General features: G+C 51.5%; 1 protein-coding gene and 1 long non-coding RNA gene across 2 annotated transcripts in view; one reads left to right on the plus strand and one right to left on the minus strand.

The window, feature by feature from the left end:
- Positions 1-1,564: 1,564 nt before the first annotated feature.
- On the minus strand, positions 1,565-2,779 carry LOC114608123. Its single transcript, XR_003709304.1, has 2 exons — positions 2,672-2,779; positions 1,565-1,649 (listed from the first exon to the last, which is right to left on the minus strand). It is a non-coding gene; the product is annotated as an uncharacterized LOC114608123 (long non-coding RNA).
- Positions 2,780-3,503: 724 nt separating this feature from the next.
- The window catches only part of Lrp1 (LDL receptor related protein 1), an 81,376-nt gene continuing 60,822 nt past the window's right edge, over positions 3,504-24,057 (plus strand). The window contains exons 1-6 of the mRNA XM_028752113.1: positions 3,504-4,025; positions 12,078-12,200; positions 14,295-14,432; positions 16,491-16,610; positions 18,190-18,318; positions 18,432-18,695. Coding sequence (XP_028607946.1) covers positions 3,956-4,025; positions 12,078-12,200; positions 14,295-14,432; positions 16,491-16,610; positions 18,190-18,318; positions 18,432-18,695 — 844 coding nt within the window. The 5' untranslated portion in view covers positions 3,504-3,955. The remainder of the gene's footprint in view (positions 4,026-12,077; positions 12,201-14,294; positions 14,433-16,490; positions 16,611-18,189; positions 18,319-18,431; positions 18,696-24,057) is intronic.

Consider the following 24,057-nt stretch of genomic DNA (forward strand, 5'->3'; position numbering starts at 1 on the left):
ACCTGGGTTCAATTCACAGCACCCACATGGTGGCTCACAACTGTCTGTAACTCCAGTTCCACGGGAATCTGGCACCCTCACACAGATAGACACGCAGGAAGGACACCAATGCATAATAACAAAAAAAAACCAATAAAAAAAGAAAGAAAATAAATTAAAATACATTCGTTTTCAGTAGATAGCATAGACACAGAATGGTGACTGAGGGCAGATTCTGGATGGCTAAGGCCAGGAGAGCTCACACTTGACTCATTGTGTTGAACTTTCATTGTTTCTGTTACAATTCCAGCCTAAGCTGCTACTATTCCCACCGCCACCTATTCCCATGCCCACTGTGGTGGTATACATCTTTTTTTTTTTTTAATGTATATTGTTGTCCTTTCTGCATGTATATCTGTGAGGGTGTCAGATCCCCTGGAACTGAAGTTACAGACAGTTGTGAGCTGCCATGTGAGTACTGGGAATTGAACCCAGGTCCTCTGGAAGAGCAGCCATCTCTCCAGCCCCCTCCTCCACCCTCTTTTGAGACAGGGTCTCATGTAGCACAGGCTGGTCTAGCTCTTTCTCTATAGCCAAGGATGGCCTCTGACTTCTCCACTCTTGCTCCTCTATCCTCCACGTCCTCGGTGATGGGTTACAGGTGTGTGCCACTGCATACAGTATACAGTGCTAGGCTTCAAGCCCAGGGCTTCGAGCATGCCCAGTGAGCACACAGTGAGCTGAACTACATCCCAGTCCTTGGAAGAGGTTTCCTAAGAGGTGGCAAGGTGCTGGAGACATGGCTTAGTGGTTAAAAACAACCGCTCTTCCAGAGGACCCGAGTTATGCTCCCAGTACCCAAGTTGGGTGGTGGTAGCGTCAGCTCCAGCAGGGGATCCAATGCCTTAGGTCTTTATATACTTACACATGCATATACATAGTTAAAAACAATGAAAACAAAAATCTTTTCTAAGAATTTTAGAGGCTGGAGAGATGGCTCAGTGGTTAAGAGCTCTGGTTACTCTTCCAGAGTTCCTGAGTTCAATTCCCAGCAACCACATGGTGGCTCACAACCATCTGTAATGTGATCTGGTGCCCTCCTCTGGTCTGTAGGCATATATGCAGGCAGAACATTGTAATAATAATAATTATTTATTTATTTATTTGTTTAATGTATTTTTGTCTGCTTGTTTACCTGCAGGCCAGAAGAGGTCATTACACCCCATTATAGATGGTAGTGAGCTACCATGTGGTTGCTGGGAATTGAACTCAAGACCTCTGGAAGAGCAGCCAGTGTGCTTAACTACTGAACCATCTCTCCAGCCCCCAAATAAATAAATCTTTAAAAAAGATTTTTTTTCATATGTCTGTGTGTAGAAGTGTGTACATGTGTGCAGGCTCTCATGGAGGCCACCAGAGGGCATCAGATCCCCTGGAGCTGGAGTTACAAGCAGTTATGAGCCACCTCTGTAAGAACAGCAAGACCTCTTAATCCCTGAGCCATCTCTCCAGCCCTACAGCTATCTATCTATCTATCCATCAAGCTACCTTTCTTTCCTTCTTTCTTTTTTCTTTTCCTTCTTTCTCTTTCTTCTTCTTCTTCTTCTTCTTCTTTTTTTTTTTTTTTTGATATGGTTGTTGTTTTAAAGGGTAGCTACAATGAGAAGACACTGAGACAAAGAATTAAAGGAAATGCCCAGTTACAGAAGAGACACTAGGTAAGAAAGCTTCAGGAAGATTCACCTACGTAAGCCAAGTTCTCAGGCTTCTCAGGCTACACCCTACATGATAGCGATTGATATCGTTTTTTTCCTGTCATCGTTGCCCGAGGTCAGTTTCAACCAGATTTCACTTGGACCACATTATTGGGTGGAGACCTAGCAGGAAGCCTGTAAGCACCCACTAAAAATATTTGGTGACTCCCTGCCTGGGCCTGGCACTGTATTAGGCCACGGAAGCTGGATAAAAGGAAGAATAACAGACCACCCCTGCTGAGAGAAACCCTGCGCTAGGGGGGAAAAAATGAAGAAAACCTTCAGTATATTTCGAAAGGAAGAAAGACAGCAGGCCTCTACTTGAGCACAGGGTGGAGACTGGACAGAGGAAAAATGGACCCTGAAGGTCCAGCCTGGGAGACTATAAAGACAGATAGCCATGTCCCTGGGCAAAGCTGGTCGGTGTGAAGCATAAGCTCTCATTGGAGAAAGGCTCTCTGTCCTTAATGGGCAAGTCTGTTTCCTGCCGGTGACAGGCTGGAGTGGGGGGTCCCTCCTATGGAGTTAGTGTACTGCTCTGTGGCCTTTAAAGTCCATCTCTAGCCGGGGGATGTCGCCTGCTGAGCTTCTCAGAACTTTCACTTCAGGTCACAGAGAAAGTCAGACACTAAGGGTTACAGCCTTCAAACGTCGCCCACAAGAGGGCAGTGGCCGGAAGCAGGTTCGCCGGCCCTAGGAACCGCCCGACGCTTTCTGGACTCCAGAGTACCCGTTCCCGAACCGACTGAGACTGGGGACAAAGGTCCAGCACTCAGCACACAGCCCCCCTAGAATCGGTGTCTGGAAGCGGAACTCAGCAAATCCCTCATCCCGACTCCCTGTAGCTTGGAATCTGAAACCCTGACTCGGTGGGAGGCCATTGAGAAGGTATTAAAAAACAAAACAAAAAACAAACAAACAAAAAAACCGAGCCTGACCTCTTAGGGCGAAGGGGGATGACTCTACCCCAACCCCACCCGCTGGTGAGTCACCTTCCTCCAAACCAGAGCCTGCCTCTCCTGCGCCCCGTGCCAGGCGAGCAGGGCTGGGCGGGTACTAAGGTGGGCTCCATCCCTGAGCCCTAGGCGGGCGGACAAGCTGCAGCGTGTCCCCGCGGGTGTCCCTGTTTACTCTGAGCCCTGGAGCGAGGTGGGGGCGGGCCCACGTGGCCCCTCCTTCACTCCGCCCCCTGAGGACGCAGGCCCCAATCCCGGACCCGTTCTTACAAAGTCTCCAAATCAAAGCTCAGCCTTTCCCGCACCTTCCCTGCGGACTGGCCACCCCTGCCCCCACCCTAGGCTGGGGAGGCACTGTCTGGGGTTCCCCAAGGGAATCAGGCCTCCTCCTAGACAGCGGCTCGGGACCCCACAGAGGGGATCTGAAATCCTGGGGGGGTGACATTGAATTTTAAAGAGGCGCTGGAGCGCAGCTCTCCTCGCCCCTTACCCCGTCCCACCCTCGGCTCCACCGGCTCTAGGGAGCGCTGGGATGAGGTAGACGCAGTTAGAGGACAGGGCGCCCGGGGACTCCCACTCTCGGACCGCTTCCCAGAACTCCAAAGCTTGTCGCGCCTCCGACTCCCCCTCCCCAGGGCAGCGCGCCAAATCAGCGCATGCGCACTGTCAGGATTGCCGCGTAGTTCTTTCTCCCCCCCCCTCTTTTTTTCTTTCCCCGCCCCTTCCCTCCTTCCCTCCTCTCCCTGTCCCCTCCCTCTCCCCTCTGAGCACCCCCTCCCTCCCTCCCCCCCCCGCGGCACTTCAGTCCGGGGAACAGCCGTGCGAGCTCCAGGCCAGTGCACTGAGGAGGCGGAAACGGGGGAGCCCCTAGTGCTCCATCAGGCCCCTACCAAAGGCACCCCCATCGGGTCCACGCCCCCCACCCCCCACCCCGCCTCCTCCCAATTGTGCATTTTTGCAGCCGGAGGCGGCTCCGAGATGGGGCTGTGAGCTTCGCCCTGGGAGGGGGAGAGGAGCGAGGAGTAAAGCAGGGGTGAAGGGTTCGAATTTGGGGGCAGGGGGCGCACCCGCGTCAGCAGGCCCTTCCCAGGGGGCTCAGAACTGTACCGTTTCACCTATGCCCCTGGTTCGCTTTGCTTAAGGAAAGGATAAGAATAGAAGAGTCGGGGAGAGGAAGATAAAGGGGGACCCCCCAATTGGGGGGGGGCGAGGACAAGAAGTAACAGGACCAGAGGGTGGGGGCTGCTGTTTGCATCGGCCCACACCATGCTGACCCCGCCGTTGCTGCTGCTGCCGCCGCTGCTTTCAGCTCTCGTCGCCGGGGCCACTGTGGATGGTGAGTGAGATTCCGGCGGCCCCCATGGACCCCTGGGGGCTCCCCCTCCCCAGCCTCCTACTCCTGCGTCTGGATGGGAAAGGGAGACGCGGGAGGGGGTGCCTTTTGTTACCCCAGTCCAGCTGACACAGCAGCGGCCTGACTGGGGGCGGGGATGGGGTCTGATTTGGGGGATGGGAACCTAGGGCAAATGATGCTTCCAGGGCCCCCCAGCCCAGACAAAGACCAGAGGCCCGGCTAGGAAATGAAGGCTCCCCCTTTTTCTGATCTTGGGATTGAGAGGCCTTCTCTTCCTATCTCTGGTACGGGAGGGCCTCTGCCTCCCCTACATCCTCCACCCTCCCGCTCCCCCCCATCTGAATTGTGCAGGAATCCGGATTTGGTGTGTACCGCTGCAAAAGGGGGCGGAGGGCCTTTTGCAGTGGACTCTGAAGGCTGGAAGGCAAAGCTGGCTAGGGGTACCCTGCTGGCCAAAGGGCAGGCAGGCCTAAAAAGCTGTGGGTGGGGATAGGGAGGGCCCCCTGTTTGGGTGTGGAATGAGCCCTGCATCCCAGGCATGGAGGCCTGGGTCCAGAATCCTGGGCTGCCTGCCTGGGTTCTGAAGTGAGCACTTCCCCTCTGAGGGCCTCTTGTCAGTAGCCCGATTGAGGGATGGAGGGGTCTGGTGATGCTTCTGGCTGAATTTCCCTTCTTAATTCCTGGGAGCTTTAAGATGAGAGGAAAACGTCAGATGTCATCATTCTGGAAGAGACTAGAGAATGGTCTGGAACGCTGGGGAGGGGTTCAGAGGAAACTCTGTCTCCCTGATCTCTGGCTTGATCACAGTTTGGGTTAGAAGGAGAGTTGGAGGTTGGGATGGGGTTATGACTATGCCCCCAATTCCTGCTCATTTAGTAAATGTGTAAAGCCCAGATCTACCTCACCTCATACACACACTTTGTATAATTAGTTAGATGTGGGCTTCTATGTTCTTATGGGGGAATTGCGTGCCCCTTGCTCCTTTTCTGTCGGTTATTTTTCCTCTTGCAATTTAGTTACCTGTTCAAGACTCGCCCAAGCTTCACGCTGGGGTCATGGGGTTGAATTGGGCCGGGTCTCTAACTTGAGAAGGGGTGAGATTTTTTGACTTCCTGTCAGGTTTGCCTCTCACTGGGGACAACAGCTTCATAGCATCTTACAGCCCTTCCTCTGCCTTCGAGAACTTGCCAGGCCGGGATTGGGAAAGTTTTTCTCTGAAACCAGATTATGTATCCTCCCCACCCCCTCCTCTAACTTGTTTCAGTTGGAGGAGGAGGACAAGAGGTTCAGAAGGCAGCTGTGCCTAGGAAAACAGTTTACCCAGTGGCCCTCAGTCACGTCATGTTGGGGACTGTCTTGTCTGGCTGCCACCCCTAATTTTCTGCCTGCGATGAGGAAAGAGACTCTGCCCTGTCAGACAAGCCTGTGCAGCCACCCTCTGCCCTTCACATCTAAGTCAGCCCGTGCTTTCTTCTTGGTCTCAGCGCTGGGAGGGGAGAGGGGAAACTGAGGCAAAGAGCTTTGGGAAGAAAATGTACTAAGCAAGAAACAGACCCACCATGAGCCCCCATGGAGGAGGGTGGATGGAATCAGGTAGAAGGGACAGATGAGTTGTGGAGATCCCTGGCTCATTCAGTACCAGGTCCTGGGGAGCATAGCTGCGCTAAGTTGATTGGTGGTCAGCAAATGAGAAACTGTGACACGTTCTACTTAACTGTCTCTAGCCATGTACCTCTAAGTCCCCAGTTCATTTCAGCTCTGCACATGGTCTGTCAGGACCGGGGTAAAGGTCAGTGGTAGGGTATTTGTCCTAGCACACAGGATGCCCTCTGTCCCATCCCTGGCAAGAAATACAGTTCTAGGAAAAGGACCACCTCCTGAGGAGAAAGAGAGAACCTGTGGAGGAGTAGGCGCCTGTGCATTCTGGAGCTCTTAGCTGGTCCCTCTGGGCTCTTCTTGGCTTTCTACAGAAGGAGCCTCCTGCCTCGACCTACCTAACAGTTTTAATTGCCCTTCTTGCTACACAGGAATAACTCTAGGGACCACCCCATACTGTCTTCTCTCTGTGTCTGAAACTCATACTGGAGTCCTCTGCGTTGTGGGTTGAGAGGCTTCACTTCCTCCCAGTAGACACATTTGGATACATTTGTAGCCAGAGAGGATAGAAAGGCAGAGAGGAGGATCATAGTGGGCCCTGCTGAGATGGGGCAGTTCGTGGTGGAGGAGCTTGACCTGCAGCCAGCTCAGGGAAGACAGCTGACTTTTCTCCCTAGCCCTCTCTTCTCCCGCTTGAGCCGGCATGTTAGTAGTTGCTAGGAAAGGTGGGCAGTTGAAGTGAGTTATGAGGTTGAAGTGCCGGCCTCCTGTCTTCCTGGAGAACATTCCAGTCTCTACTCTCCCTGCTCAGACCCAAAACCTAAACAGCCCTCCTTCAGAGCCAGGCATATATAGGAAATTCACTGGGGCCATTATTTTGATGTTGGAAGGCCACTTCACAAAGACTTTTTCTTCCAATCTTGTTCTCTGTGCTTTTGTTTGTTTTATTATTCTTTACCATCTGCCTTCCAACCCTGTGACCCCAGGCCCAGCCCTAAGTCAGATCCTTCCAAACTCATACCCTCTTCAAACCCCTTCCTTGGGCACAGTCCAGGGAGGTTGTCAGAGCACACTGAGCTTGCTGAAGGCCCTGGGTTCTGTCCCCTGTACCAACAAAACCCAGATCAACCAGCCATCACTTACCTTTGCAAAGACCTTCCTTACCCCAATTTTACTTTAACCCCAAACCCAGGATTTATTCTCTCTCACACACCCTGAATTCTCTTCTCGGGTCTTCCCTGTCCCTTGGATTGCTTACTCTGCCTGTGATCAAGATCTGAGTAGGTGAGCTTGCTTGTCCTTGGGGAACCTGGGCTGTTGAGTGGGACCATGCAAGGGTCCCTGAGTTGGTGGTGACTCGTGCCAGGGAACCTGGTCCCGCCTCCTGTGTTCTGTCCCAGATTTCAGCCTGGTTAGCAGGATCCTGCATTGTTTGGAGAAGGAAGCTGTTGGCTCTGAGTGTTTCCCGTGCCTCGACCTCATGGCACCAGTGCAGAGCCTCCCAGAAGGTGGTGAGGGGTAGAGAGGGGGGACTCTTCATCACACTCCCTTGAGATGACAGTCCCAGGCCCTGACTCCTCTGGCTGAAGAGTTTGACTTCCTTTTGGGGGGTGGGGTCGGGGGGTGGGGGGCACCCTCCCACTCTGTAAGAGACAGCAGCCTCTAATCTGGACTCCTGTTAGTCAAAATGTTGCTGATGCTGGGACTTTGTTTCCCAAGGCCAGGATATGTGTTGCTCTCCACTCTGTCAGAAGGGGAGGGGGTCGTTCTCTGAGTTCACCCTAGGAGAGCTGTGTCACCCTCTGGGCAACCTCCACCCCAGGCCCCCTTCCTGTGTTTTTTTTGGCTGTCCCATTTGTTGTCTGTCTGTTCTGTGTCATGGGCCCTCTTGATTCATATCTTGTGTTCATGCGTCCTTTGCAGCTGGACTCTGTTCTCAGTCCCTGTCTTAATTTCTTTTGTCTAACTCTGACCTCTGTGCAGTCCCCTAGATCTTAAAAGCTACCTGGTAGTGGCATTTCTCCTGGGCTTTTCTGTCTGTCCCTTACCTTCCTGGACCCAGATCATCCCCTCCAACTTCCTCTCTCCTAACCCTCCTCACTGATTTTGGGAATTGTCATTAGGGCACATATTTCTGAAAAAAAAAAAAAAGAAAGAAAGAAAAAACTTGATTTTTTGTTGTTGTTGTTGTTGTTATGGGCTAAAAGGGAGGTCTTGAGGTATTTCAGAAAGAAAGAAAGGGCCAGGCAGTGGTGGCACACATCTTTAATCCCAGCACTTGGGAGGCAGAGGCAGGTGGATTTCTGAGTTCCAGGCCAGCCTGGGCTACAGAGTGAGTTCCAGGACAGCCAGGGCTATACAGAGAAACCCTGGCTCGAAAAACCAAAAACCAAAAACCAAAAACAAACAAACAAACAAACAAAAAAGAAAGAAAGAAACAAAGAAAGGAGGTGAGACTTCTGATAGAATTTCCTCCTGATGGGAAAGACCTAGAGAACAGGTCAGGAGCTTAGGTCTTTACCACTGGTGAACACAGGCCATGTGGGCATGGGGGAGGGCTAATAGTGGACTCAGGCTTGGGAGAGACATGTTGACCTCCATGAGCATTCCAGGGGATCTGGATTTTATTTGTGGGGAAAGGAAGAGACAGGGTCGTGGGTCAGGCTGATGTCCTGCTGAGTCAATATTGACTCAGGATTGAAGGGTAGACCCTTCTCTTCCCCTGGCGGTCCAAGCCACCCTGTCTGTCCATCTGTCCTAGGCCGCAAAGCAGGGTTTCAGACTCAGGAATGACAAAAATGTGTCTGAACCTCACTGAGCCGCAGGAAGGAGCCACTGGTAACACCCAAAATACATAAAATTTGGGGAAAGCTCTGTGTTGGGCTGGAGGCCTTCCCTGCCCAGCTCGCAAGTGTTTAAAAGCTCAGATTCCTGTAGTCTGTCCCCGGCTTGGCTTGTACCCTTAGCTTAGCCATGTGCTTTCCCTTCTAGGATGTCCCCATACCTATCAGAGGGCGCCTAGCCCTCTCTCTACCCTGTCAGTCTTCAAGTGGCCCAGGGTCATTTTCTTGCTGTTCCAGACTTCAGTCTCCTGCCCTTCAGGAAGAATGCCTGAGGCTCCCAGGGGTTGTTGAAGGACAGGCCCCGCTTCTTTGGAAAGTCTCTGTCTAGGACTACTCTCCTCTCCTCTCCCTCTTCCCTAGGCAGCCATACTGGCTCCTGTCACCCCCCCAGCCCAAGGTCCCAGAGTGGAACAGAGGAGATAGCCAAGGCTTGAGCCAGGCAGTGGGGTCTGTGTTGTGTCTGGATACACACCCAACCCCACACCTCCTGCCCTGGCTCCAGCTTGGTGGCCCTGGGGGCCATGGCTGGGCTGGGTGCCTAGATGGGGAGGGGCAGGGTGTTGGCCAAGTTAGCATGTCGGTCACATCTCTAGGCAAAGCTGAGAACAGACGCCCCTGTGTCCCCGTGCTCCTGCAGCTTCTCTCCCTCCTCCCTCTCTCCTGCTTTTCCCTTAGGCCCCAGACCTCCTCTGTTCCATTCTTGCCCCATTCCTCCACACTCTCCTCCCAGAGGCTACCCAGTCTGAACAATCTCTGTTGCCCTGCCTCTGTCAGGGAACCATGTTCCTACTTCTTCTTTCTCGGGTTCTCTGTAGGATGGGATTACAGTGGCAAGCATCTAACAGCCTGACAGTTGGACCCTAGGGCTTCAGATCTGTGTGTGGCACTCAGTGGTCACCTTTAAAGAATGTTCACTGCCATCTGGTGTGGGGGACGGTGAGGGGACCGGCCGGGACCAAGGCCGCTGATTCCTAACCCATCTGAAGGCCACAAAGACAGGTTTTCTGAGTGTTGAGTTCAAATGCAAAAGACTCTGCTAAGGGCATCTAGGTTAGCTTGGCCTTTAAAGAGATTATACATTTCCTCCCCCATCCCACTCCCAGCTCCCTCCCAGCCTGGAGGAGGCTTCACTTGGCTGTGGAGACTGCCCCAAAGTAGGTTATGTGTTTTCCTTCTCCCCCTGAAGGAAATCAAAGACAGGCTTCAGCCTTCTCACTCAAAATTCCTAGGGCTTTCTCCACCATGGCTGACAGGAAGTCCTTTCACTTATCTCTCTCAAATCCTTCTGCTATCCTGACTCTCCTGAGAGACCCACGCCCCCTCCCTCCACCCTCTGCCCCTGGGCCTGAGGAGATGGCGCAGGACATGGTCTGAGCCCTCCTCTTCCTTTCTGGGAGGGAGGGAGCCCATCCCCCACTGCCCTCCACAAGAGCACATCTGGTTTGTGAATCTCTCATTTCAGCTTTGGAGTTTGCCAGCTGCTGTTTCCTCTGTCGAATTCAGGCCAAAAATGGGGGTGGGGGGACAGTGGGGGAACCATGTGAGGATCTAAAGGAGGGGATCCACGGCCGAGACTCGGAAGACAGATAGGTCAGAGTGACCAGCCAGTGACCTCAGGCTCTGGCTGTGAGTTCTGCCACGGGAGTGTCCGGGCATGGGCTCAGCCCCAGGTGGGAGAGGGAAGATGTGTCATCATCAGCCTGAGTGTCTCAGGGGTCCGCTTCTGAGCTCCAAACACCCCATCTGTCTCTGAATCCCACTGCGGTCCCTCTCTCCCCCCTTCAGGCCGCCTGGCTGGCCAGGGGAAGTGATGGTCTCCAGCATGCTAACTAGGCTGGCGGGCTGTTTCCCCGGGAAGACCTCACAGCTGGCCCAGTGGGGCAATGAACTCGGCATTATCCACCTCCTCAAGGGGCCTTTATTCCCGGATCAGGGTAGGAGGGAGGGAGGAGGACTCCAAGGGGGCCTGGCCAGGCCATCCTTGATGTGTTTCCTGAACTCAGCTCTGGTTCTGGCCAGGGGCCTGGGTACAGTCCCCTCTGCCAGAGCTGGGGATGAGGGAGAGAGGACATTTCGGTGTGGCCTTCGGACTCCCTCTTTCAGAGCCCTGACGCACTTTAATTACTCCCCTGTCTCAGTCCTGAGTTAGTGCTGTGTAGTCTCCCCAGGAACTGTGGGTCTGGAAGGGTCCTTGGCTTTTGGACACATCTTGGTGCCTGGCTCAGTGCCTGGCACAGAGCTGGCCTCCAGGATGTGTCAGAGAAACAGAAATGGGCTTTACCCGGTAGGAGACAAGGTGATGAGGAGATGGGAGAGGAGACCCCTGCCCCGTTCAGGACTTGGTGACGGGAATAGATAGGCTAGGGGTACGGCTTCTGGGTGAGGGCTGTGCTCTGTAAGAACCTAGAGCCCTGGTGCTCAAGAGATAACTCTTAAGAGCACTGCTTGCTTTTCCAGAGTACCTGAGTTCAATTCCCACCACGCAAAGGCAGCTCCCACCCGTTTCTAACTCCACTTACAGGGAATCCAGTGCCTTTGCGCCCTCCTCAGGTACCAGGCAAACAGACACTGTGGCTGCGCAGACAGCCACGCAGGCAAAACACCACTATGTGTAAGGTAAAACTTAAAAAGAAAAGAAAGAGACAAAAAACAAAACAACAATGACAGAAACCTAGATTTGGCTGAACTACGTAGAGTCTTGGTTTGTCACTTGCCAGGTGTGTGATCCTGGACAGGTCTGGCCCAGAAACTGTGGGTTAGCCTTCCCTCTTGTCATCCTGTGGGAAAGGCTAAATAAGACGACACATGGAAAGAGATGGTTTATCACTGTCCACGGCACGGGTGCTGCTCACAGTACTGCTAGCTGTCTCTGGTGTAGCTCCTCGCTGGGGGGATGAGGGGAATTAGAGCCAGGTGGTCCCCATGGATATAATCACTCCACAGGTGAGGGGCATCCCAGTTAGTTCCTTGAGATCAAGCAAGCCAGCACTCTGCCTCTGCTGGGTAGTGAGTTTTAGGTCCTTCTTATCCAGAGAACTCCCCCCGAAAGTCCCCTACTTGTGGTCTGACCAACAAGAGAAGCCGTGTCTCGTAGAAACTAAAGTCTCTGCCCAGCTGCCCTCTGCAGATAGCATCTCCAAGCCACTGTGTGCCAAGGGTATCTCCACAGTTCTCATCTGGGGGGGTCAGTGGTGAGGGGTAGGAGCTGGGTGTTATAGGTCAAGAGGTCAGCAGTGTCCTGAGGTCAGAGAAGCAGAGAGGTTAGGAAAGGCCAGCTGCTGGCTGCCAGCGGTAACAAGAGGAACATGGAGAAAAAGCACAGCGAAGGTCTCTGTTCTGTCCCACCATCATCCCTGGCAGAGTGAGGGGTACTGGTGTTTGGTGGGGTGACAAACAGCAAGGAGGTAGAGGGATATGACGGACAGACAACCTAGAAAACTTGGAAAGGGGCAGTAAGGTCCTCTTGGCTCCTTCTCCACTGTTCCAGGTCCACGGTATAGAGGATACTGGGGAAGATGAGCTTTGCGAAGCTCCAGGGTCCAAGAGTTGACTTCTGTCCCTCCTTTATGTTTACCCTTTCTTTCCTTGCCTCCAGCCCCTAAAACTTGCAGCCCTAAGCAGTTTGCCTGCAGAGACCAGATCACCTGTATCTCGAAGGGCTGGCGGTGTGACGGGGAAAGAGATTGCCCAGACGGTTCTGACGAAGCCCCCGAGATCTGTGAGTACCTTCCCTGGCTTCCTCTCTCCAGATAAGAACGGCCATCTCTAGCCTAGCATGGACCTTGCTCTGTGCTTGTATTTGCCCATGACACAGCTAAAAGTGTCCCTGGTTCTTCAGAGTACCCGAAGGGTGCCGGGTGTGTGTAGCAGCAGCACCTTGGATTTCTCCTTTGGCTACTATCGTCCCCAAGGCTGTGGGGGACAATATCCTCTGAGCTGCATCTTTGTAACGGGGAGATAACCCAGCCACCCTTTCCTTTGAGCATTTTCCTTCTTTCTGCTTAGAAGCTTCTCTGGCTGGTGCTCGGTGAGCGGCCTTCAGATCTTGCCAGGTACCCTGCTGCCCTTAGTCCCAGGCCAAAGGCCACTGCCCTTACTCAGTCCCTGTACCAGAAGCCCCACCTCTGTGCCCTTCCCGACACCCTCCCCTCCCCTGCCCCCAGTAAGTGGTGTAATCAGAGGCAGCTGTTTAAACTGGGAGAAAGGTCCCCACCCAGCTTTCACCCTGCCAGTGGCCAGGATGGGGAGGAGTGGTTTATAGGGTTAGGGTGGAGGACTTGCTGCCAGGACCCTAGAGTATTGGGGTCTCCACCCGCAGTATCTCCCCTACATGGCCAATCCTGGCCAAGGTCTTAGCATGCTCTGGGCTTCATCTGGCTCTGTCCCATCTGTGTCCTTTCCCCATACCTCTAGCCATGGTTATCAAGGGTAATGTGTAGGGTGGAGATGAAGCTACCAGTTGCCTCCCTCACCCCTGCGTCCTGCGCTGGAGGAGTAGGAGCCGGGGTATTAGACCTGTAACCTACTCCTGGCTATACTACTCCCCCCCCCCCCAACCCCTGCCTGTGTGAAGGAAGGACATAAAGCCTCGGAGAAGGACTGGGTCACACTCTTGTTCGTCCTTCTTTGTGTTTGATACAAATCCCGTCTTAGATAATCCCCGTGTGTTTGTTCACACACATGCGTTCTCCTGGATCATAACAGATACACATAGCCCCACCTGGCCCACCAACCAGATGAAGGCTCTGACAGGTTTGTATAGCCCGTGCAAATGCTCCCAGGAGTGGCTGCAGAATCACACTGACAGATGCCAAAACACGTGGCGTGGCAGGGGTGCACACAAACCCAGGCAGGGTCACAAAATGGAATGGAAACTGCCTTGCCCATGAACCACTCCCTGCACAAGTAGTACCTGTAAAGCTCTACCTACACAGACACACCCTCTCATACCTTGCCTGTTGGCACCATTGTCTTACCTTCTCATCCTTCCTCCCGGCTACTATGGCCGTTAAGAAGGTGTTCAGTAGGCCACAACTTTTGACCTCACCAGATCCTTTCGTTAGATCTTTGCTCTGGGCTGCAAGTCTAGAATAATACTGTTTAATTGAAATACTGTGTAAGTCACATACAGGGTTCTGAAACTTCCAAGTAGCCACACTAGAAAAGCAAACAGCTAGGATTAATTTAGATGCTTTTACCAAAGGCACTCACAATACTGTTTCGATATATTAATGCTATCTGTATGACATTATTAGAGATTCTTTGCCCTCTTTTGATATATCAAAAAAAAAAGGCTAGTATATATTTTGTAAGTAGTTTTAACTTAGTGCACTCGCAGAGTGTGAGAACTCGCAGTGTTTGGCCTGCGCTGGGTATGTGAGTGGGTTCACTCGAAGATCCAGCTTTGTGCTCTGAGAACCACACAACGGTAGTTTGCATTTGTTTACTGTTTGAGCTCCTTTCTGCCAGGGAAACTGTGTTTCCTTAAGTTCATTAAAATCTTTCACTTCTGCCCTCTGCCTGTCCTGATTACAGAATGTTGAGGCTGGAGGTTTCCTAAGCGTGGAACATTTAGGAGTAGGTCCTCGCTCTCCCCATTTGCACAGCTGTCCCCAGATGTGTGGCTACTCTTGCGAGTGGAGCAGCTGTGTGTAGAAGGGGTCCATCCAGTCCCTATGACTTCTTGAGATCTAGAATGTACAGCTATCTAAAATGCTAATCTCGGCTTATGAAACCTACCCACCCAGTACAGAGACAACTAGACAGCCACCGCAGGCAGCCTGGTCATGCCGTCACTTCTGTTTGCTCCCAGGTCCGCAGAGTAAAGCCCAGAGATGTCCTCCGAATGAGCACAGTTGTCTGGGGACCGAGCTGTGTGTCCCCATGTCTCGTCTCTGTAACGGGGTCCAGGATTGCATGGATGGCTCAGACGAGGGCGCCCACTGCCGAGGTAAAGGTTCCCCACACTCTCCTATGCCACGGATATAGGATATCTTGACTCAGCATCTGGCGGGATGGCCGGTTCATGATCAAGGACCAGCCTTGAGCTTTAGTGTGAGGCCTTGTTCTGCTCCCATACCCAGACTTGTGGGGCCCCTTGGGCTCGGAGATTGATCAAATAACCCTAAGGGCTTCAGCCGTGGGCCTGACTGGGCAGTTTCTTCTGGCTGTGTGTGCTTAGATAAGTCACTACCTCTTTTCAAGTCCGTTCTCAACTATTAAATGAGGAGTCAGCATTTTTATACTGTTTGTTTTTAATAGTGGACTTCTATCTGACACCTGACAGAGGAACGGAGGCACTGTGCTCATAGCTGGGGATAGGGACGGTGGGTTTGCGACCCTCCAGAACTGTAAATCTTGCAGGGGGTCCAGAAGCCACACTGATCCTTCCTTTCCCAGCAGCCCATACATTCTCAGAGCTGGTGAATGGGGAGCCAGTGCAGTCTGAGAAGGGGTCACTAGTGATAAGTCATACTTCTTAGCTCTGGTAGCAGCTTGAGAGGAATCCATGATGTAGATCGTGACAAAGCTTCAGGCCTGCCTGGCTCTTAGAGAAATAGTAGCCTCTCTTCTTCTGCCCTGGGCTCTGGGCCTGGAGCTAGCAACATTTGACAGCCCTTGAGGAGAGTAGTCATGGGAGTCGGGGTGCGGCCAGCATCATATGTCATACACATGTCAGGAAACAGCTGCCTGTGGGAGGAGGCACATCTGGATCCTTTCACTCCGGCACGGACTGTGGCGCAAGGGAATTTGTGGGGGATTTTCCTCCCCCCTCCCTTTCTTTTGGCTGATTTCATCTGGAGATCTTGGAATGAGATACAGAAATTAAGTTTAGGGATAACTTCAGCCCCATGACCAAGCTTAGCCAACAGTGTGTGCCCAGGTTCGCTTCCTTCTGGAATACCTTTTTAGTTACAGAAACAAACAAGCAAAAACTTGACTTTGAATCTCCCCCAATATTAAAGAAGTATTCCCCCCCCACACACACACACACCAAGACTTCTTTTCTAGATTTTTCCACAGCAGGTAATGTTTTCTTTCTTGGCAAAAGACAACGAAGGCAGTACATTTGGGCTTTCTGGTCAGAGAAGGGCAGAAGGAATAACTGAGTCCCGCCTCCCAGTTCCTCCTGGCAGGCTTAGTGCCCTAAACACCTTAGCCTCTGAGCTGTTCTCTTCTGGGTGGGGGAGTGGGGCACTTGGACAAAGGGGTCTTTGTGGCCTAGTTGCCTAGCCCCAACAAGCCCTTAATTGGGTCGCTGGTCTTGGGGGGGGGGACTGTTCTTGTACCTCTCCCCATTCCTGTCTTACCCCTTCTGTCACCCCTGTGGAAGTGGGTCATAGCAGAAGGAAGAATCCATTTTATTCCTCCTCTTCATCCTCCATCTGGACTCTGGGTCTTCCCTCTGAGGCCCCCAGAGCTCAAAGAAGACTTAGAACAGTACTTTCAGGCCAGAAGACAAAGCGACCGTGTGTCTGTCCGTTCTTCACCCTCAGTTGGAACTGACGTAGTAACTCCCTTTGGGTATAAACACAAGGCACTCGAAAGGAACAAGATTCACTGTCCCTTCCTGTGGGTCCCATAACCCATCCTAGGGAAGACACAGATATACTGAGTGTCAGGGCAGAAAGAGGTGGGTGACAAACCACAGTTGGCTGTGACCCTGTACCTGCCATATTGGCCCCTATTGGGCTTTGCAAAACGCTGGACTTGCTTCCTCAGCCCCCTCCCTCTCAGACACAGTGGCCTTTACTTCAAAGTAGTTCCTGAAGGGTAACTGGAAATGGAGGAGGGTTACTGCCTTGGGGTGGCTGTGTGTCTGGGGTGGTTGCTATCTTGGGGTGGCTGTGTGTCTGGGGTAGTAGCTCTCTTGAGGTGGCTGTGTATCTGGGGTGGTTACTGCCTTGGGGTGGCTGTGTGTCTGGGGTGGTAGCTCTCTTGAGGTGGCTGTGTATCTGGGGTGGTTGCTGTCTTGGGGTGGCCTGAATGTCTCTCCTGCCCTGTGCAGAGCTCCGAGCCAACTGTTCTCGAATGGGCTGTCAGCATCATTGCGTCCCTACACCCAGTGGGCCCACATGCTACTGTAACAGCACCTTCCAGCTGCAGGCAGACGGCAAGACATGCAAAGGTATGTGAACATGACCGTGTGTGTGTGATGTGTGCATGAGGAGGCTAGCTGCAAGGTAGGCTGAAGCAAGGCCAGACTCAGGGAAGAAAAACAAAAAACGAGAGGTCCAAGGGGGCAGTCTGCGCATAGTGTGGCTACAAGCCTTAAGCATTGCTTTCAACCTACCCTTAAACATTCCTCCAAAAGTTGTAGCTTGCAGGTGAATTTTGCTGTCAAAAATTAAACATTAACCTGATGGGACGGCTTGCAACTGTAACTTCCATACTTAGAAAGCTGAGGTACATGGATTGTTTCGAGTTCCAGGCCAACCTGGGCTACAGAGTGAAACCCTTTCTCGGAAAAAATAGGTCAAGTTTTATAGATAAAAAACAAAGTTTCTTCAATTCTGATACCTCTTTCTGGAGGGCAAACCTCCTAGTGGTGTGCGCTGCCCTTTTGCAACCCCCTCTGTGTATGCATACTTACCAAAAATCTAATCAGGAGAATTGCTTGTGCGTGTGTTCTCTTTCCGTAAGCGATGCCACACTGTGGGGTATCAGTTACTGTGTTTCTCTCTCTAGTGCGTTCCAGGGGTTTCCCACATCATCCCTGGTAGTATGTAGAGATTTACCTCACTCATTAAAAAACCACTGTGACGTGAAACTATGACCACAGCTTACTTGGCCATTTCCCTATTGATGAGTAAGATGTTCCCAATTTTTCTCTGTCACAAACAATGCAAACTTTTCTCTTTTAATTTGCCCCGAGTCTACACAAATCCTACCTTCTCAGTGCAGCTGCCCTGACCCCTCTACCCCTCTAAATCATATTCTTGTGACCTGCCTTTTTCTGCCATCCCCCCCCTCGTGTTTTACATACATATATGTCTGTGCACTACAGGTACACCTAATGTCCGTGGAGGGTGTTGGATCCCTGGAACTAGCGTTATGGATGGTTGTGAGCTACCACGTGGGTGCTAGGAATAAAACCTGGGTCCTCTCCAAGGGCACCAGTGTTCCTCACCATTGAGCCATCTGTCTAGCCTCTCTATTTTTTTTTTTAAGATTTACTTTTATCTGTATGAGTGTTTTGCCTACATGTATGTGTGATACCACATGCATATTGGTGGCCGAAGAATTCAGAAGACAGTATTGGATCCCCTGAAACTGGCATTTCACATGGTTGTGAGTCACCATGTGGATGCTGGGAACAGAACCTGGGTCCTCTGGAAGAGCTGTAAGTGTTCTTAACCACTGAGCCATCTCTGCAGCCCCCTTGACTTTTATTTTTAGTGCAGATCTAGGGATCAAACTCAGCCTCCCGTTTATCACCAGAAGCCAGTTTCGTGAAGACGGTAGTGCAATTCTGTTTTCAAATTCATCCTTGTATCTTCCATACCTACCCTATCTGTTGTTCAAGGAATGTTTTCTGAGTGAATGACTGTCAGTGCGCAAGACCCAGTAAATTCCAACACTGTGTTTGCTGGGTGGTGGGTTTGCACGTTCTGAACTGTAATCGTTTCCTGAGTCAGCTGGTAGTATCTCAGGGCACCCTCGCTACACTCGAATGACCGTCTTCTCGCCCTTTTCTCTCCGGGCAGATTTTGACGAGTGTTCTGTGTATGGCACCTGCAGCCAGCTTTGCACCAACACAGATGGCTCCTTCACCTGTGGCTGTGTCGAAGGTTACCTTCTGCAGCCGGATAACCGCTCCTGCAAGGCCAAGAATGGTGAGTGAAGCCTCCTGTGGCCACAGAGCTGGGGACCTGCAATGCAGTTCCTCAGTGAATAGTGGCCTCAACAATTAGAAGTCCCAAATGCCCTTTCTCTGTCCCGTCCTCAGAGCCAGTAGATCGGCCCCCAGTGCTACTGATTGCCAACTCCCAGAACATCCTAGCAACGTACCTGAGTGGGGCCCAAGTATCTACCATCACACCCACCAGCACCCGACAGACCACAGCCATGGACTTCAGTTACGCCAACGAGACCGTATGCTGGGTACACGTTGGAGACAGTGCTGCCCAGACACAGCTCAAGTGTGCCCGGATGCCTGGCCTGAAGGGTTTTGTGGATGAACACACCATCAACATCTCCCTCAGTCTGCACCGTGAGTCATTCAGAGGGTAGGGAAGCAGGGGAGATGGGTGAGAGGAACCCTACCTCCAGCAGAGGCTGAGACGGGGGTCTGTGCTTCCTTGACGTAGTACCAGAGCGATGGCCATTCTTCCTTTACACTCTGAGCCGTCTCTGGATGGCTCTTTCATTTCTGGTTCAGGGATAAGGGAGACCTCAGCGGAGAAATGTAAACTGAGAGGGCCACGAATGGTCACTCTCCAGAGACCAGGGACTGTCCCATCTTTAAAAGTAGAGTGTCATTAGACTACAGAGGGGCTTTCCCATACAGAAGGATCTGGAGGAGGGTCGGGGACGGGTGGTGTTAAGGAGCAGAGGTTCAGAGGAGACCGAGCCTGGCTTGCTTTGGGCTCCCAATGTAGTATTCTTACCCTCAGGAGTATGGCCAGAAAGGACATCCAGCTGTTGGGTAGATGCCAAGTCCCTGAGCCTATTTCCTGTCTGTGGCAGTCAATGAGAAAAGGGGAGGAGCCATGATCCACTTGAGTGTTTAGGATGTGCTGGCTATTATCATTCAGGCCTTCTTCCTACTCCACTACTTTGCCATCTAAGCGTGAGGAAGGGTGTCACGGGCTGGGCTCATGGTTGAGTGCAGAGCCTCTCTCATGCTGTTACACAAACAAACAAAAGTTGCTTCAGAGTCAACAGCTGGCCAAGTCACATTCCCCGAAAAGCCACACAGGGCTGAGGGGAGGGGTCTAGCCTGTGGTTGATCTGTCCCCAGCCCTCAGACATAGATCTCTGACCTTAAGTAAACCAGAACTCCTCACCGCAACATTGGTTCCTTAAACTGCGTAATGGGCTGGTGTTACTCTGTCCAGATCTGATAAACTACACGCTAGGGGTAAAGAACAGCTTGCTAATGAGGCTCAGGGTTATGAACTGTGGATCCTATAGTCTTTGGTTCTTGGTATGGTTTTGTTTTGTTTTGTTTGGTGGTGCTCGCCGACAAATGCTAAGCAGGTATCCTATCACTGGCTAGATCCCCACTCCTGTAGTAGATCTATAAGTTCCTTTCTTCTGGGCCTGTGGTTATAAAGGATTCAGTTTGGTTGAGGGTCCTTTCGGGGGATGGTAGGAAACAGAGCAGCTCTCTCTCTCTCTCTCTCTCTCTCTCTCTCTCTCTCTCTCTCTCTGTTGATGTTTGATACCCGCTCAAACATCAACCTCTGGCTCCCCAGAGCTATCAGGGTCCAAGGTTCACCTGTGATTGGATGTCTGTCCTTCTGGAGTGCACAGCAGAGAGTTGCCAGGCACCTGAGGGATAGCAGCTCAAGGAGCCCTATGTGCTGTGAGTGAGACTACAGACAGCTACCCTGTCTGTGTTTCTTGTTCACCATCCTACTCAACAGGCCCGCTTGGACACAGAGGCCAGGCAATGATAGCCTTGTCTCAGGGCAAGACACTGGTACACTGGGTAGGTGGTTATGATGTACCCTCTGGGAACCTTCTCAATTTCTGCCCTGGCCCAGCCATTCGTCCCCTAAAGAAGCAGGAAGTAACCTTGGGTAGAGACACCCCTCCCTTGGCAAACAGATTTGCCTACCAGGCTTCGGGACTTCACTGGGCCTCTGGGGCAGAGTCCAGGAATCTGATAGAGACCAAGGTTCTTGGAGAAAATCCTTTAAGGGAGAATGATTGGGTCTCATGTGCCCCAGCTCCCATTCCTCCCTACCTCATCCCCGCCCCCACTCCTGACGCCAGAGTGTCTGGCTGTCACCCTGAGGATGGTGGTTTGCTCACATCCCACAGACTAATTATGGGCCCTGGGTTGAGGATGTCGGAAGTGTCTCTGTAACACCCTCCCCCACCCCTAGTCCATCCCCTTCCTCAGGAGGAGGCCTGCCCTGGGGTCAGGGAGCTCCAGGGGCCCAGGTTACATACCTGTACAGGGGGCTGCTGTCTTATAATTAGCTCCCTGGAGGATGAAGGAAAAGTCCACTGCCTTCTGCATTCTGTCCTGCAGCCAGCTCTCCCTGCAATCTTCCCAGCCTTCTCTGTGCCTGGGACCTCTGTGAGACCCCTGGGAATATGTCCGTGAGACCTCCTGGGAACAAAGCGGACAGTGCTTTGGGAAGAGGGGGCATAAGGGGGTTGGGATGTATATCTTATGACTGAGAAGAGGGGAGCCAGTGAGGACAGCTTACTGGTATGGGGAGCCTGTCTCAGAGAGACCTCTGCAAACAGAAATAGATATAAAGAAGGAAGGAAGCCGGGAAGGGGGCCTGTTCACATGGGTCCTGAAGAATGGGGTCTAGTCTGCTCGGCATCCTGAAAGCCCTGTGAGCAACCCAGCCACCCACACACCCACACAAGACCCATTACCTCTTCCCTCAGACAGCACAGTCTGCTAATTCCATAGCCCCATGGCCACACCGGCCTAGATTGGTGTGGCTGTCTCTTCTCCTGCCTCAGCTACAGCCCAGCCCCACCTTCTCTTCTGCCTAACAAATGAACAGGGAGACCTGAATGGGTGAGGAAAGAAAAGAAGGGGAGAGAGCTGAGAGTGTGGCTCATGGCAGGCTGTGTTCTATCCCTAGTACTGGAAAGGGGAAAGAGACCCATGGGGTTGAAGCTGAGGACAGAGAAGTCACTGGAACCCACATCTCAGTACAGCAAGGTCCTTACTCAAGAAAAATAATAAGGAAATAAGAACTAATTTCTCTCTTTTTAAGAGTTTTCAGTCATCCCGTCTCCGGAAGCGTTGTGTTCATTTCAGGATGCACAAGTTTAGGAAAAAAAATGTTGTTAAAGGTTTTATTTTTTTTTATATTTTATTAATTTCTTTTTTTTTTTTAAAGATGTCAGAAAGCAGGAACTCATTGTTTATTGATTGATTTGATCATGTGAGTACACTGTCACCATCTCCATACATGCTAGAAGAGGGCATCAGACCCCATTACAGATGGTTGTGACCCATGTGGTTGCTGGGAATTGAACTCAGGACCTCTGGAAGAGCAGTCAGTGCTCTTAACCGTTGAGCCATCTCTCCAGCCCATTTTATTAATTTCTTTACTCTGTGTGTGTGTGTGTCTGTGTGTGTATGTGTGTCTGTGTGTGTGTATTGGTGCACACATGAATCATGGTGTGCATATAGAAACCAGAAGACAACATATAAGAGCCCATCACTGCATGGGTCCTGGGGTTTAATTCAGGGAATCAGGCATTGCTGTTTCCCTGCTGAGCCAGCTCACCAGCCCTCTTAACAGGATTTGTTTTGTATTCTTAAGACAGGATCCCGTGCAGCCCAAGTTGACCTCCAACTTGTTCCATAGCCCAGGCTGGCCTTCAACTTCTGATCCTTCCTGCCTCTAGTCCCCAGTTGTAAAGTTCAGCTTTATGGGTTATGTTTTTATCTGATGCTATCATTAGAAAATTCTTATACTGCGATTTTATTATTAACTTTTTTTGGTGCACGTATGTGTGTGTACTTGTGCCTAGATGCATGTGTGTGCACATGCCTGCAAAGGCCAGAAGTTTGATGTCAGCTGTTTTCTTCCGTACCTTTCTGCCTTATTTTTAAATAGTTATTCCATATGTATGAATGTTTTGCCTGCATGTATGTCTATGCATGCCTAGTGCCGAAGGAGGCCAGAAAAGGGCAACAGATTCCCTTGGAACCGGAGTTACAGACAGCCGTGAACCACCCTCTCTCTGGGTGGTAGTTACTGAAGTGTGGCAAGTGTCCTTAATCTCTGATCCATTGCTTCAGCCCCACCTTCTGCCTTAGTTTCTGAGGTAAGGTCTCACTGAACCTGCAGCTTGCCGAGTGAGGTAGGCTGGATGAGCAGCGATACCTCGATATCCTGTTTCTGCCTGTCTGGTGCTGGGGTTACGAGAATGCACTACCAGAATCACCTTTTAAAATTATTTTAGAGACAAAGTTTTGCTGTATGACCTTGCTTAGCCTGGAATTTGATATGTAGATCAGGCTGGCCTTGAACTCACAGAGATCTGCCTGCCTCTGCTAAAAAGATTAAAGGCATGTGCCACCACTGTGTCTAGCAACAGCTCGCTTTTTAAAGTGGATGCTGGGAACAGAACACAGGTCCTCGGGCACTGACGCTTAATACCTTGCTGACTGAACCATCTCTCCATCCCTAGTTAGTTCATTTTTAAAAACTCTATAGTCCAGGCTAGCCTCAAACTCACGATAATCCTCTTTCATCACCAGCCTTCAGGTGCTGAGATTGTAGGTGTAAGCCACCATGACCAGCTTTTAATCTGTGATGGATAAAAGTATAAATAAATAACACTGTAAGCTATATACACACATACATAAATATTTTTGAAAGTGACACACAGAAGACTAAAGTTCTTGAAGCTGAATCCCAAGACGATCAACAGGCTTGATATTCCCAGAGCCCAGAAATGGCCTTTCCATTTAACTCCTTAAGTGCCCTGAGCAAGACAAGTGGTCTAGCCTGCTGACTCCCCACTTCTCCTCCCAAGCTTAAATTCCTCAGCTGGAGGACTCTGCTGTGTTCTCATTCCTCTCCTGAGGATGTGGCCACTGTAAGAAGGATGAGGCTTTGGGAAGGTGAAGCTGTAAACAGAAGCCTGGAAGGAAATATCACTTGATGAAGTTGTTTTGTGTTATACTGTGTGAGACAGGAGAGCCTGGAGGGTTTACAGGTCTCTGGGGTTTCCTTCCTGGGACATGCTGCATGAGATAGAAAGGCCTAGAAAAAGGACCCGCGTGTTGCAAAACAAATCCCCAAGCCCAGCTGACCAACTTTGCTTTTCTCTCCCTCCTCTCCCTGCCTTTTGAGAGGTGGAGTGGGTAGATGTGTTTTTAAAATCTTCTCAACAGGAAACGGGGTCGTGCTTTTTCTAGAGGGCAGGCAAATAGAAGGCAGACTGCATCTTCGATCAATGGAGAGGGGTGTGGGGGTTCGTGTCCTTTCCCCTTTCTCTGTCCCGTGAGAAGCTGTATCATGGCTCATACCTGCAGTCCCAACATGGGAGAGAGAGGAAGCAGGACTGTGAGTCCATCCAGGGCCAGCCTGAGTTACACAGTGAGATCCTATCTGAACAAGAAAAGTGCACAAAATACCCAAATGGAACTGTTCCAGAGTTCACACATGAAAGGCACTCCCTCCTTTGGCCTTTCTGACTCCCACAGGGTGTCCTGATACTGTGGAGGTCTAGCCGTTCTCTCCTCTGGCCCAGGACCCCTACACCCTGGTTCTTTGGCTTCTGATTCCCTTTCGGTTTCCTAGTCACTAGCAACATTTTCTTGCTTCTCTCCTGGCCAGCACCAGCCCTGTGTCTCCGGGCCCAGATCCAGCGTTGTCCTCTCCTCCCCCACTGTCTCCTTGAAGTTGCCTCCCAGG

This window comes from Grammomys surdaster, unplaced genomic scaffold (assembly GCF_004785775.1).
Source record: "Grammomys surdaster isolate TR1022 unplaced genomic scaffold, NIH_TR_1.0 125877, whole genome shotgun sequence".
NCBI lineage: Eukaryota > Metazoa > Chordata > Mammalia > Rodentia > Muridae > Grammomys > Grammomys surdaster.